Below are 15,591 nucleotides of genomic sequence, written 5' to 3' on the forward strand. Positions count from 1 at the left end.
CTTTTTTTTTTTTAACTGCAAGATTGTTTTCAAAATTTAGTCACTATGCTTTGCACACTTCTTTTGTCTTATTCTTTGTCGCGTTCAGCATTTGGTGGAGAGTTCACAATGTCTAAGTTCTTTGCAGGTAAATTAGCAAATTAAAGAACGACAAAGTTTTTTTAAAAATCAGTTTATCTACGGCTTTGGATTTTTCAAGAGAAACTCTTTTTTTACTTGGTTTCTGCATCCATTTCATATTCCTTGAACAGGTTATATATTTTCTAACAACGACAAAAAGACCCATTTCAAACAGCTAGAAATACTTAGGTTTTCAGGGTTTTTTCTTTCTCTTCTTTTTGATCATGGTAGTGGTAGGAGAATAAATCCTAAATTGAATATTTACTTGAGAAAGAGATATGGAGGGGGGGCAGAGAGAGAGAGAGAAAGAGAAACAGGGAAAAAGGGAGGGAGGAAGAGAGGGGAAAAAAGCAGCAGCAGCAAAGGTAAAGAAAACTGTGAAGAACTTTACAGGTGCAAAATGAACACGAAACACTCTAACAAATAAAAATGTACCCTCTTTTCCTTATCCAACCTCCATCCCCACAGATAAAAACAGAATACTTACAAGTTAGTATCTGTGTATTTGTGGGTGTCTCTGTGTGCAAGTTTTCTCTCTTCTTTGGATTTGGATACTTTGAGCTAATTTGGAAGTGCCCGTCTGGTTGCCCACAAAATGATGCTCAAGGGTCTAAAGATGCATAAATTAGAAGTCCTACAATGGCAGGGGATGGTCATTGTACCTCATCTCTTCATGTGCTCTTATGGTGGGACCCAAGAGCCTTTTTTTTTTTTTTTAACACTTTAGATGATGGAGCGAATGAGGGGATGGTCGCTGTACAGAGGACCAGGCGAGCCCTGCACAACCCCCTCCAACTCAGCACCACATTCCCGCTCCCCAAATATACTGGACTTTGCTACAAAGTCCCTTTAGGGAAACTTCGGTCTGGAAGGAAAGAAGCGCTGAGTCCTTGACGTCTGGCCCCGACGCCGACCTCGGAGTTCCTATTTCTGGTGTTTGAGAGTTGGGGTAACTGCTGGGGATGGAGGCGGGAAGGATGGAGAAACCAAAGGGGGGTGATCTTCTCAAGAAACACCCAACTGCCCCCTTTACCTTTTTTGCCTCCATTACGGGGGTGGGGGGTAGAGAAAAAGATGTCAATGACCATTGTTTGCTCGTTTGGGATGTTGCTCCGCCCCCCGAGTCTGTCGTAAACCTGGCGGCGGACTAAAATAAACCCCAGATCCCGAGGCTCGGGGGCTCGCCGCGCCGCCGACTCCTCGTCACAGGCGCTGCCGCCGCAGCCGGGGTGGCGGCGACGAGCGGCCGCCGCGTCCCGCCCGCGCCCGCCCCGGGCCCCCCTACCTGGCCGTCCGCCGAGCCATGTCGTTGAGCCCCAAGCACACGACGCCCTTCTCCGTGTCCGACATCCTGAGCCCCATCGAGGAGACCTACAAGAAGTTCGGCGGCGCCATGGACGGCGCGCCGCCCGGCCTGGGGGCGCCCCTGGGGGCCGCGGCCGCCGCCGCCTATCGTGCGCCGCCGCTCGGCCCCTCCTCGCAGGCGGCGGCGGTGGCGGGCATGCAGCCACCCCACGCCATGGCGGGCCACAACGCAGCGGCGGCGGCGGCGGCGGCGGCGGCGGCGGCGGCGGCGGCTGCCGCCACCTACCACATGCCTCCGGGCGTCTCGCAGTTCCCGCACGGCGCCATGGGCGGCTACTGCAACGGCGGCCTGGGCAACGTGGGCGAGCTGCCCGGCTACACGGACGGCATGCGGGGCGGGGCGGCCGCCGCGGCCACCGGCTGGTACGGCGCTAACCCGGACCCGCGCTACTCGTCAAGTGAGCCGGGCGGGCAGCGCGGGACTGAGGGCAGGCAGACGGCGCGGGCTTTGCCCGTCACAGCCCGGGGCGCGCACGGAGCCGGGGGTCCTGGGACCCGGCTAGGGGCGGGCGGGGGGTGCCGGGCCCCTGGGCGCGCGGAGGGTGCCGGGACCGGGCCGGGGGCGCGCGGGGGGTCCTGGGACCCGGCCGGGGGCGCGCGGGGGGCGCCGCGCCCCTGGGCGCGCGGAGGGTGCTGGGACCCAGCTGGGGTCCCGCTGGCGTCGCGGCCCGCGCGGTGTGAAGAGCCTGGGGCGGCGGCGGGAGCAGGATGCCGGCAGGCCTGGCGCTCACTCAGCTTCTCCCCTTGGGGCCCTCCCCAGTCTCCAGGTTCATGGGGCCATCGGCGGGCGTGAACGTGGCCGGAATGGGGTCGCTGACGGGCATCGCGGACGCCGCCAAGACGTTGGCGCCGTTGCATGCGGCTGCGGCGGCGCCGCGAAGGAAGCGCCGCGTGCTCTTCTCGCAGGCGCAGGTCTACGAGCTGGAGCGTCGCTTCAAGCAGCAGAAGTACCTGTCGGCTCCCGAGCGCGAGCACCTGGCCAGCATGATCCACCTGACGCCCACGCAGGTCAAGATCTGGTTCCAGAACCACCGCTACAAGATGAAACGGCAGGCCAAGGACAAGGCGGCGCAGCAGCTGCAGCAGGAGGGCGGCCTGGGCCCGCCGCCGCCTCCGCCGCCGTCCCCGCGTCGCGTGGCGGTGCCCGTGCTGGTCAAGGACGGCAAGCCGTGCCAGAACGGTGCCAGCACGCCGACACCCGGCCAGGCCGGCCCGCAGCCGCCGGCCCCGACGCCGGCGCCTGAGCTCGAGGAGCTGTCGCCCAGCCCGCCCGCGCTGCACGGCCCCGGGGGCGGCCTGGCGGCCCTGGACGCGGCCGCGGGGGACTACGGCGGCGGCGTGCTCGGCGCCAACCTGCTCTATGGCAGGACGTGGTGACCGCGCGGGCGCCCCGGGGCGGGGTCCTGCCTGCGGCGCGCGGAGGGTGTGTAAGAAACTTCGAGAACGAATGGGGGAAATACCGAAGCGGACTCTTGCATACACGGCGATCAAAAACTAATGAACGGGTCATGGAGAAGGGCAGCCTCTGAACCTCTTTGCCGGGGGTGGGGAACAGCGACAGCCCGGGAATTGCCTAATACGACGCCAGGAGGCTGTGAGGTGGTGATTTCCTCCTTCAGAATGTTCCTAAATTATTCGAAAAGCTGGCTGAGTCCACATCCACCACGTTCCTAACCAAAGCTCTCCAAGAGTTTTAAAAGTTGGAAACTTTGTTGGTGTCTGTAGCTCTAAAAATCAACCCAGCTTTAACAATGAATCCTTTTTTGGAGTGTAATTTGAGAGATTAATTTTCAAAGGCCTCCCCCCCTTAAGTGCAATTTCATTGTTTGATTGAAAGTAAATTGTAGCTCAAGGTGGATCATGCACATAGCAACATTATTGCAGGGGAATTATTGCCATTTAGGTAAAAGAGAAATGGAATAAAAATAATCAAAATACTGCTTATATGGATTGATAAAGCTTTTTAAATATAATGGCGATTTTAAAATGTTTTGATCGGTATTTGGCAAATGAGTGTTTCTATATTACTCTAAAAGAGGATATTTCCTACCGAAAGATGCAGCTCATAAGAAGGACAGGTCGTAAACTACTTTTTATGTGGAATCTGGTCTCCCAAAATCAACTGATAAAATAAATGCACGCTGTCTTTCCGTAGACCTGTTATTTGCTCTAAGTTATTTGCTTGTCTGAATTCGAATATCTTAATAAAATCCTAGAACAAGCAAGCGAATTTGCTAAAATTGACACCAACCTATATATCAAAGCATGTCAAGAAGGAAGAGAATAAGGTGATTTATTGAAATGTAACCAGAATGTAAAGAGTAAGAATTATTTATAATTTCCCATCATATTTACAACTTAATAGGGGTTGCACACCAATTTTGTTGGTGTTTTATTGTACAAATAATGTATTTACTCTTTAATATGCCAATTTATATTTCCTATGTTTCAAATGAATATTTAAATATAACTTAAAAGAATCTTAAGTACATTTTGGTTAAAGTCAAGTGGTCATTTCTTCACTAAGTTGTATAGGTTTTATTTTGTCTTGGCTTTTTTTTTTTTTTTTTATACAGTAGTTGGCATGACATGACAACACAGCTCAGTTTACTGATGATTTAAATAACTGGTATTGGAGTAAAAATACCAAAAGCAAGCTGAAGAATATTAGCTTATAAACTGAATGAAAATTAAAGACCTAACATGAATAAAGTGTGATTTATAAATGATCACAAATAGTTACCAGAAACCCTAAAACTCTTACACATTTGAAGTTTCAGAATTAGTTTGAGACTGAAACATTTCATTTCACTTCAATGTTCGGGTGTTTTTTTCTGAATGTGCAAAGTGAATCCTTCAGAAGGTGTTTTAGAAATTAAACTTGCACTTTCTCTAACCTGTATTTTACATAATAAAAATAATAAAACTCCACTCCCTTCCACAGAGGGGGGAAAAACAATCACTGAACAAGCAAAGGGATCAGCTTTATCAAGGGTGTGTGAATGCATTTTTGGAAAATGAGAACTAATTTTTAAAAAACATTTTACAAAAGAGGAAATAATTTGAGCAGAAAAATTGTATGAAAAATGGTGCAATACACCTACAGAAAATTCTCCCAATTTAGGTTTTTGCATATTGATATAATTGACTTCCAAAATTTTTGCCAAGCAAGCGTGAATATTACTGATGTGCCAAATTTCAAAAAGCTTGTTTATATTGATTTGATTCCCTCATAGCAGTACCAGAATTCTGAAATTTTACTTCTAGAAAATGTGTTCCTAAAGTCCACATGGTTTGAGAGATTTTATATATATATATGTGTATATATATATATATATATATATATATATTTGTTTTTTAAACAACACAATACTTACCAATAATAGCTGCTTATAGACTAGGGGTTCCAAGTAACATATTTAAGGAAAACAAAATCTTTGTTTTCCCCCTTGATAATTTATTTCTGGAACAAAGAGTCTCTTAGACTAAGTGAACTCTGTATCCATAAGATCATTAAGAAAAACCAGCCTTCTTCATACAGTATTTTCTAAAAGTGTATTTGCTGTAGGCATATCTTTTTCCTTTCAGCATTCCTTAAGTAGTAAAGGAACCACTGCCAGAAGTAATCGCTGCAGATGGCTTAACATTCTACACCCAGAAATGCACTGAGTTTATGTGTGCACATTCTAAATTAGGATAAGTTTTGGTTCTTGAAACATTGAAATAGAAAATGTTTTTACTATAGAATTCCACATTCTGATTAATGCGAAGCAAGAGCTTTTTTTCTTCTCTTGCAATTAGTGCTTTGCAGATCTTTTATAAAAACACAAACGGCCAGACTAGGTGAAACTCATTAACTGAAGAGGAGGATAAGTGTCTTCACAACCAAGAGGGAGGGCAGAGGCAGGGTCTGAGTGGAACAAAGCCCTCTCAAAGTTTAGCAGAGGCCACAGCAAAACTCAGTTCCAGAAATGCTAACTACAGATGTGATATTTTCCTAAATGTTTTGGGGTTGTACAACAAACTTATCTTTTCCAGTTGAGGGACAAAAACAAAAGCCCAGAATCAAAGTTGCAAAGAGGAATAGCAGGGATTGCAGGTACTTTTCTGTAATCTGCGTTGGGACATGAATTGAAGCTTTGAGTGTGTGGCAGTGTGCAATGTTGAAGGCGCAGGAATGGTGTTTTGTATATAAAGCATGGAGGGTGTAACCCAGTTGTTTTCTATTTAAGGCTTTGCTTAGAATTAAAACCTAATGGTCAGAACAAGTAGTCAATCAGACTTATCAATACAGATGTTGTGTCCAAACTCCATTCTGCTATCAATTGTTTACTTTCAATTTAAAGCAAATCAAAGACTCTATCCTGTTCACTAAATGCAAGCACCTTCCAAAGAATGGCTTTGTTAGCTGCATTGAATACTGATGATTTAGAAAGACTTTTGGAGTAAATTTGTGAACCACAATCACATAAAGACCCATCGACTGGGTTTTAAGATATGATTTTGTGCATAAATAATGCATTATGTAGTGGCAATACAAATTTCAGATGTTCAAAGCATGAATGATATTGCCCAACCGTTTAATACAACACTAACATGTGTGGATAAACCCCTGTATGTTGACTATTTCGGCCCAGCTTTTTAAAATGCTGCTACTTGCCATGCCCAAACCCAATGAGACAGGGAACTAGGATACAATTTATTAAAAAAAAAAATTAAATAGCTTTTTACTGCTAATGAGAATTGGTGAGCATCTGGAGAAGATTGAGAGAAAATGGCAGACAGGCGCTGCATCCACATTTCATCAGGAATTTGCTCTCCCTAGTAAGTATTGAGAAAATTTTGTGATGTCAAGATCACTTTTATTTTATTATTTTTAATTTGGGGGTTAGTGGAAGCTTCTGGGAGAGTTTTTTGGTTTCATTGTTTTTGCTTTAGATGTTTGCCTGCAATTGAATGAAATGTGTACCCAAAATTGAATGAAATGCCTTTTATTTTATTTTTTTAATCCCTTGTAACCTCTATTTCAGTCATTGTTTAGGTGACTTCTAATAAAGGTTTAACCAACTAACATTGCCTAACTCGAAGTTGTGCTATTTTGCAGTAGTGAAAAGCTCTATTCCCATGTCACATACAAAAATCAAAGCATGTTCTCTCTTGGCCCTCATTCCATAAATACGAAATCCAGAAACAAGCAACGCAAGCGGTTAACTTTACCCCTAAGTGGAGGAAAAATCCATCGAGAACGGGCCGTTTGTTATTTTATTGTTTGTTAACTTTTTTCCTGGTTAGAAATAGCAGGACAGTCGATCTCCAGGAATAGTCTGGCGGGATCTCAGCTCTCCGACCTTCTGGAGCGACCCGGAAGAGATGTTGGACTAGCCAGACGGAGCCAGACAGCTCTCAGCGGTCCGGGAATGGGGAGTCTTAGTTGACTCTTAAGAGAGTTTCTAAACTTTAGATTTCTAAGCTTAGCTAAATTCGGTTACGCTCGGACTTAGAACTTAATACTGCAGCCTCGGAAGGAAGATCTCCGCTATCCCCTTACAGGCTCGGTGTTTGCTATTCGTGAAGGGCGTTGAGACGGTAAAACGAGCAGGTGAGAAAGCTGCGGCGCCACTTCCAGGAACCGAGGGCTGCTGCTGCAATGATCCACTTTGGGCGTGGTGGCGGCCGCGACACACAAGCCACACTGCGGGTCGGGGGTTTGAACTTTCCTGTGCCCACCCTGCTCGACAACGGCGGCTCGCGGAGCTCTCGCGCCGGCGAGCGGCTGGACGCGGGCCGGGGCGCGGGGCTCGGGGCACCGAGCACTGAGAGGAGCGGGTGGGCGCCGGGCGCGCTTCCCCGCCCCTCCAGAGCCCCGGGACGCGGGCCTGGGACCTTGCCTCTGAGAAGCAGCCCGACTGTCCCCGCCATGCTAGGCCCGCAGCTCCCGGACGCGTCCCGCCCGACTACGATGTCACCGCGCCCCGAGGCTCTCGACTCCGTCGGAGGTGCGCCCGACCTCCAATGCGCCCCGCGGAAAACCGGAGCTCGGAACCCTCAGTCCCACCCCGGCCCACCCAGACGTCCCACGCCCTCGGACGAAAATTAGCCATTGCCCATTACCCCCAATTTGCCTTTGTAGCGCCAAATAGCAATCTAATAGTTTGTAGATGGCTTTGTATTTTAACGTGCATTACCTCACTTGATCCTTAAAGGGGGAGACAACTGCTTATTAAGGGTCCTTAGCGCCACAATAAAGTCACTGTTTCATGTTCTAAGATTTTTAAGCATCTTTAATATGAGCCCTGAAAACTCGTGTCCTAAAGATAATATGAGTAATTAAATTTGGCCCATTAACTATTCTTACACCCGAATATGGAGGGAATGTTTATAGCTTCAAATATTCCATTTGAGGTTCTAAGCATTCACTTGTTGAAATAATAGGGCATTTTTCTGGCAGATTCAGATGCAGGAACAAGTTGGAAGGAGAGGGAGGAAGAGTATGGAGGGGAGCAAGGATGAAGGAATGGAGCAGGCCCAAAAGTGAGGGTTCAGCTACCTGGCAGGTGTCCTACAGGGCCACCCCACCAGGTAGAGGGAATATAGCTGGCACAATTTTTCCATCAGGCTTTTAGCTTAGTCGTTTTCAAAATACTTTAAACATTCACCTTCAAATTTAATTTTTTAACAGTGATATGTAATTGTGTAAAGGCCAAGCAAAAACAATTATTTTATACACACTCATGATAGCTTAAACAACTAAAAATCTGAGAAAATACAGGTTCTGTGGGAGTTTGGGGTTCCTATGAAGCTACAGAGAGTAAGACATATGGGCTCCTTTGGAATATGAAATACTTGATTAAGGTGGCTATTCATATGTAGTATTTGGAAGATAGAGAAATTTAACAGAAGTTGTTATCACTTTAACATATTGTTAAGGTTATAATGGTCGTGTTGTTAATTCCCAGCAGAGAGAGGCTTTGTCTCAACAATCAAGGACCCTCTATTCACCCATCACCAGCAAAGAACTCAATAGCTTCAAAATACCTTCCTATTTAAAATTAAGGTGGCCTTTTCTCTGCATAGGCTAAGATTAACAAGTGTGCCTTAGTTGAAATATTAAAGCAAAAATGTCCTAAGTCAGAAGGTCAAAGAAAAACCTTATTCTACAATCTTAGGCTAGAATAGGCAAATGGAAACAAAGCAAGTCTTTACATGTGTGTGTAAACTTGATGTGGCAAACAAATGAAAATGCATATGAAGTGCCATGTGTGAACAGCAAGAATAAATTTAAGGAGTAATAGTGTGCTGACTAGCAAGAAAAAACATGAGTACAAACTAAAATTATTACAAAATAATCCAAAAAAAACCATGCTAAGGAGTACAAACTAAATAGCTACAAATTAAACTTTTCACCTTTTCTTAAAGATGTATAACAAGTCCTTAAAACTGGAGCCCAAGTCTATATGAAATTTATAAAATGTAAATCATTTATTCTTACAGAGTTTGTATAGTTAGCCATGTCAGTAGCCAACATACTAATTAATATGAGTTCGTTGGGTTGTCTTGCTCCATCACTGATTTTCTTTTGACATCTAATTGTAGAAATGAATTGTTTTCTGAAAAAGTGACTTAAAAAAACAACACATGGCCAAGATTTTCAATGTGAAATTCTATAGTAAGGACACAAGAGACCAGAGTTTTCAGTTTCTTGGTTTTTTTTTTTTTACTAAAGTCCAGAAATTTCCATAAGACAAGTACATTAATGAAATGTTTCCAAAGAAATACTGAACAATATATACTCTAGTTAGCTGAGGTTCCAGCTCAAGAGTTCATACCTAATTCTTGTGCATTAAAAATCAGCATGGATCTTAGATGATCTAGAATACACTGTGTTTTAAAATCCACAGCTGGTATGATTTTAACCATAATGAAAAACCAGTATTCCTATTCCATCAAATGTGTTTTACAAGCAATAATAAATTCAGATCTACTGTATTATGCAACACACATCTTTGGAAAGCAACATAAACAGTGAGATCAGGTCAGTAGAAATATACACAGTTAAAAGAAATACACAAAGTACTGTAGTTTTAAAAACTACTACTTGAGAAAGAAATCTTTCCACAAATAGCATAAAATTGTAGAACGATGAAAGGATTTGGGAAAGCTTTACAAAAGCCTAATTCCAACTGTATCTTCCTGAGGGTGGTGGCAAAGGGTATTTCCTTCCTTCTCTGGGATATCCCTGAAAATAAGCAAAAGCAAGAGTTTATTTTCTGGATTAACACCACTTCAAAGAAATTAATTTTACATCTCTCTGGAAAAACATGCCATAAAGAAGCTGGATATGTCTTAAAAGTTTATCACATGGAAGGTCTCTCATAAACTGGAGCTTTAGGCCCCTCGTTTTATGCAAAGCTTGCTACAAATGCTACCACTGAAAACTACCCAAAGGAGCCCTAACAGGTACTTAAGAAACTCCTTAAATTGCACACAAATGAACTACAGCTAAGTGTTCTGTGTAAAAGACTAGTCAGTTCTCAATCTTCCCTGCCATCCCTGGCAGTAATTCAAGTCACATTGTGGTAAGATGTCCACATCATCTTTAGACATATTATGCTAGAAAAGTCATTTTGCTTAACCAAGGCAAGAGGCTTGCTAAGTAAGTAAGCTGAAGCCTAATGACCTATTAATTTTAGGGATTTTTTTTTTTTTTTGGTTTAGCTATAAATAGTAGAGTATTAAGTAACACCTCAGATTATTACATAATCAATTACCGGTGACATTCATAACATGTCCTACTAAGCTTGTAAATAACATTTCTGTACAAAAAAATTCCCTCACAATTCCCTTTCTGGGCCTCTAGGATTCTGAAACAGACTCCCCCCCCACCCCGTGTTGTTATTCAGTAGTTCAAATTATAACGAGTATGTGTAGACCATCAAGGCCTTTTTTAGTCATAAACTTCACTAAATATAGTGAAGTCATAATTACACTGTTTTTAACAACGAACTTCTGCAACTTAATAGTGCTTCAAAACCTGTGATTTAATAAAAAGTATCTCTGTGAAAAGAGACTGAGAAAAAGAAATATATTTCTAAAAGGTCATAAAAGAATTATAAATTTACCAATTGGTTTATATCTTCTAAGCAAATAAAGATTTTACCTGCTGTAACAGCAGAGAGTTCCTTCCAGGGAAGACCTCCTCTGAAGGAGATGAGAAACTGGAGGAACTGGGCTCAGAAGGACCAGGCAGCCAGGCCCCAACTCTGCTGCCCAAGTGCAGGTGCCGCAGGATTGCGGTTTCCCACTTGGAAAATGAGGTGACTGGACTAAAAATTCTCCAAGGTTTCTTCTAGTTTATAAGTATGTCCCCATTTCAATAATTCTCATTATGTAGACTGCCTAGTATCATCCCGTTGACTCTACAGCATGAAGTGGCAAACTACTGAAAATTTTTAGACCTCTGGGGCTGACAGTAATTCAAAATAAAATTCTATGAACAGATTTTAATAAATTGTAACAAGATTCTCTCAAAAGATAATTAAAATGATTATTTCTTTGTAAAGTGAACAGCCTTTAAGAAGATACACAAAAAAGTTAAAAAAAAAAAAAAAGATAGATCTTCCTAAGCTGTCAAAAGAGAGGTCTTACACAAATGGATGCGTGGCAAGAACCTGTGTAAGAAAATCAATATTTGAAGCACTGCAAAAGGCCTGTAGGCAACACCAGGTAAGCAATTTTAAAGTCACTTCACATCACCGTGGGTGCTAAACTCCATGAACACTGCACACACTAAATCTTAGCATTCTGACCCTGTTCTCTGGCAAGGATTTGATTGCAGAGCATGTAAATACTGGTCAGGGTGTCAAATGACTGGGGGACAAACAGACTGAGGCAAAGAGACCTCTGTCTTAAATTTTGCTAAAACTGGATGCTTTACAGAGAAGGAAATGAAGCTTACATGTACTAAATAAATTTGTTTAGAAATTATTATAACTCAATGCACAGCTATTTAAATTTAGCTAAAAAATATGTGGGAAATAACGAAGGGTAGATTTTTTTTCCATGAAAAGGGTACCACAGATGAATCAAGACAGAGGACTTCTAAGATGAATAAAGGTAACAGTTAAAAGGGTAGACTGTTACTTTCAGCTTCTAGAAAATTACAATTTATTATGAAATCTAGTTTCTACTAAAACAAAGAGCAACATCCTTAAAGGATAAAAAAACATTTTGGTAACTAACTCTGTTTGTGCTAAATATTACTGACTGCTATGATTAAAAGGGCTTTGGGGCTTTAGCATCTTCAGTGTATAACAGATGTAGTAAGGCACATACTCATTCTATGTTTTAAAATGAGGGACCGAAGTTCAGCTGAGCTATTCTATCAGTATCTTATAGAGATGTTTTTAAGAAAATATGGTATCCTGAGAAGCATGGCTAAGTACAAAGTGAGCAGCATGCTTTTCATCCCACAGCCCACACTGTATCACCTGTCTCCCTCCACGATCATCACGTCTGGGTGGATACCCGCCAGGTCCAGCTAGCATCTGGTACTGGTTTGGCTGGAAGGCTGCATTCTGGGTTTGGAGCATCCGGTTCCATGGCAGCAGAGGTTCAGCCCCAACGCCTCTGTGGAAAAGTATTATGTCTGCATTATAAGTCAAACCTGTTACATAGCCCGAGGTCTCAAACTGGCTAGCATCATCTCCAACTCTAAGGACAATCCAATTTGCTTGCATTTGTCAAATGGGACATACAGCATCAGAGTGACCTTTATGCCCCTCATATTCAATGTAGTCTAACATGTTTAAGTATCAGCATTTTTAAAAAAGGGATCTAAACTCAAATGAATCAGAAATGTATGACTTAAAATATTCTGTTCATTTTCAACTGTGAAATTTCCTTTCTAGTCACTTAAAGATTTGGACCCAAGATTACCAAGTTGGTTACATTTAAGATGCTATCCAAAGAGTAAACATGTACAAGACAGGAAAATGGGCTTTATTTTTAAAAATGTCTAGACTCGTTCTTGGATCCATTCTTTCTAGTTAATTGCAGGTTGCAAATGAATTCTTACTGCTCAGTATTTTGAATCTAGGGTAGGGGACTTGGCTGTTTTTTCCCATCCATTATTCTGCTCAATATGTCAGAAGGTCTGATCGGGAGGAAACCTTTTCAAGTTCTATTGATGCAGCTTTCAATTGACCACGGTGACCTAGCAACATGAGCACTAATTGGCATGGGCTGACTGGCATTTGGTGTACAGTTTACATGGGAACACAGATTCAACAGCTATTATAACCCAGTTTGCCGGCCTGGATTACTAGTCAAAAGAAATGTTTTAATTGTCTTCAAGTGCCTATTTTAACTTTGCAGATACAAAGCAACAGGTATAATATATTAAATCATAATGTAAAACTGTCACATAAACAATGTAGCCAAGATATACCTTCTAAAGACAATCACCATTTAAGACACAATTTTCTCAAGGCATTTTCAACTTCCATTTTATAGAACAGTCACTATAAAGAATAAAAATAGAAGCAAAATTCTCCAACATATTTTAACACCAGATGCTTTGGGGCCATTACTGATTTTAGGAGAAATTACAGAACTTTAAAACTGCTAAAGCACTGACTAGTATTAACTATAACCACACCAGCCTAAGAATTTCACTTCCCAGGTGTTGGGGGTGGAGGGAACAGCTTGAAGTTGGGCTCACTGGGTAATGCATTCTTCTCACAGCTATTCAAACTTGAATCCATCCTCTCTACCCTCCCACTTTCCTTGCCTTCACTTGGAGCTTGCCTTTTTTATTTTTTTTAATACCAAAGATAATTCTTTTTGTATGATGACTCAAAGAACAACTCTTTGAGAACTATAGAGAAGCGAATACTATTCTTCATAGTCAGTGGTGAAACCAGAGCTCTAACCAGTAAAATTTGCTGTACTCAAAAAATATATCTCAGAAGGAATATCCATATATTCTGGGCTTTTAATTATTTTTCAGGTTATTAATACAAATATATTTTAGCAAGAGTGCCTCATCTTTTTAGCAAGAACAGCTATGCAGAGAGATAGGAATGTTCTCTTCTGGTCTCTACTCGAGTGACGGGTTAATGGTTTGTACTGTAACCAAGGAAGCTCATCAAAACTGGGCCACTAACGCAAAATCCACAGGCCAAAAATGCAACTCACACACTGTGTCAACTGTAATCAATTTTTATTTTCAGCTCTGCAATGATCAAACTCACTCAACTTAGCTTCTGGAAAATCTGCTGGTATGGATGGTATATATTATAAATGCAATTTTACATTATTTTATGTTCTAAAAATGGGTTAGAAACAAAGCCACAATTTAAAAATACAAAGTCCTCTTTTTGTTTGAAATGATTACTTAAAATGTTTTTGACTAATTTTTATAAAAATAATTTAACTGAAATTAAACAGAAAAAAACAGTAAGAGGGACAGGTACTATCCTCTTTTGCTTTTTACTGGCAGTCCCTTCTTTTCCATAGGTTTACCATATTTCTATACCAACTGTATTAATTTGCAAGTAGTTACAAGTAAATTTGTCTTCAAAAATACACTTTAAATCTGAGACTGAAGTATTGACGTTGACACATTTTAACTTCTTAAAATTAGCAGCTATCTATTGAGGCAACTTATCTGAGGCATTTGGCATCATGGATGGCAACTACCTACCTACCTACATGTATACATACATAAATAAATATTTACATTATTGCCAACATTTGATTTTCCTTTAAATGTTTTTTAAAGTATTTAATTCCAGTACAGTTAACACAGTGTTATTTGTTTTAGGTGTACAATACAGTGATTCGACAATTCCATACATGACCTGGTAGTCATCATGATAAGCGAGTGCCTCAATCCCCATCACCTATTTCACCCATCCCCCAGTCACTTCCTCTCTGGTAACCAGCAGTTTGTCCTCTATGGTTAAGACTCTGTTTTTTGGTTTTTGCCTATGACAACAATATTCTTAAGTTTCTAAATTTCCGTTTTGGAAAGTAGCTTGCAATATGAAGTAACTACTACCAATTTGGATGTTTTAAATTTGGCAGTTGTTAAAGATTTTCCATGACTAAGTTTAATGACCATAAGTTAAGAACTAAATGGCCACCTCAGATATGGCCAGAAAAGAGAAGCTCCCATTGGCAAGAATTACATGGACAGAGAATTAATTACATGGACTACAAGGCAGAACTCAAGCGACAAAGTGAACTCAAATACTCTGTTTAATATTTACTCAGTTCGCACTGGCTTGTCTTTGTGTGGGGAGGCAAGGACAGGGCAGTGTTACTGTTGTATTTTTTTAAAAAGATTTATTTTAGAGAGAGAAAGAAAGAGAGCATGAGTGAAAGGGGGAGGGGCAGAGAGAGAGGGAGAAAGAAATCTCAAGCAGACTCCCTGCTGAGCATGAGCCTGAGGTAGGGCTCCATCCCACAACCCTGAGATCATGACCTGAGCCGAAACCAAGAGCCAGACACTTAACCCACCGAGCCACCCAAGTGCCCACCTGTTGTATTTTTAAATGAAAAGAAGATATGGATTACAGATACTATCTCAAAGTAGGAAATAATTCAAGAAACAGTGTATTTTAGAAAAAAAAAAAAAAGTACACTCAACATTTTCTTTTCTAGTAGGGTTCTCAACCAAACACCCAAATTGTGCAACTGGGCAAGTACTGGACTAATAATGAGGATCAGGGGCGCCTGGGTGGCTCAGTAGGTTAAGCGGCTGCCTTCAGCTCAGGTCATGATCCCAGGGTCCTGGGATCAAGCCCTGGGTCAGGCTCCCTGCTCAGTGGGGAGCCTGCTTCTCCCTCTCCCTCTGCTCCCTCTGCTTGTACTCTCTCTGTGTCAAATAAATAAATGAAATATTTAAAAAAAAAAATCAGTAAAACTGGTTCCAGTAAGAATTATACTACTAATTGTGACATCTCAGCAAAGTCAAAGTGACTACAAGTTTATATTTTCTCCTCTACGCCTTGTGAAGTCAGAATGGTTAGATGCACTTGTCAGTCTGTATCTGCTAACTGTATCTGCACACTGTATTTGCTAACAGGCTAATGGACAAGTTTT

General features: G+C 42.2%; 2 protein-coding genes across 3 annotated transcripts in view; one reads left to right on the forward strand and one right to left on the reverse strand.

Annotated features, from left to right (window-relative positions):
* The first annotated feature begins 1,420 nt into the window (after window positions 1-1,420).
* NKX2-4 (NK2 homeobox 4) lies at window positions 1,421-2,862 on the forward strand. The gene is made up of 2 exons (XM_040637820.1): window positions 1,421-1,883; window positions 2,246-2,862. Exons 1-2 carry the CDS (start codon window positions 1,424-1,426, stop codon window positions 2,860-2,862), a joined length of 1,077 nt encoding a protein of 358 aa, XP_040493754.1. The 5' UTR covers window positions 1,421-1,423.
* A 6,311-nt stretch (window positions 2,863-9,173) lies between these two features.
* XRN2 (5'-3' exoribonuclease 2) overlaps window positions 9,174-15,591 on the reverse strand; it is an 82,737-nt gene continuing 76,319 nt past the window's right edge. For both annotated transcript variants that reach the window (XM_040637897.1, XM_040637898.1), the window contains 2 exons: window positions 11,973-12,111; window positions 9,174-9,721 (listed from right to left, as the gene is read on the reverse strand). In XM_040637897.1, coding sequence (XP_040493831.1) covers window positions 9,656-9,721; window positions 11,973-12,111 — 205 coding nt within the window. In that variant the 3' untranslated portion in view covers window positions 9,174-9,655. The remainder of the gene's footprint in view (window positions 9,722-11,972; window positions 12,112-15,591) is intronic.

Source organism: Ursus maritimus, unplaced genomic scaffold (genome assembly GCF_017311325.1).
Source record: "Ursus maritimus isolate PB19 unplaced genomic scaffold, ASM1731132v1 scaffold_22, whole genome shotgun sequence".
Classification (NCBI taxonomy): domain Eukaryota; kingdom Metazoa; phylum Chordata; class Mammalia; order Carnivora; family Ursidae; genus Ursus; species Ursus maritimus.

What these genes read in the sequence shown, in the direction of transcription:
- NKX2-4 (XM_040637820.1), top strand. Translation starts at nt 1,424, where the DNA reads ATGTCGTTGAGCCCCAAGCACACGACGCCCTTCTCCGTGTCCGACATC. An exon ending in GGACCCGCGCTACTCGTCAA is followed by an intron (nt 1,884 to 2,245) that starts GTGAGCCGGGCG and finishes GGCCCTCCCCAG; the next exon opens with TCTCCAGGTTCATGGGGCCA.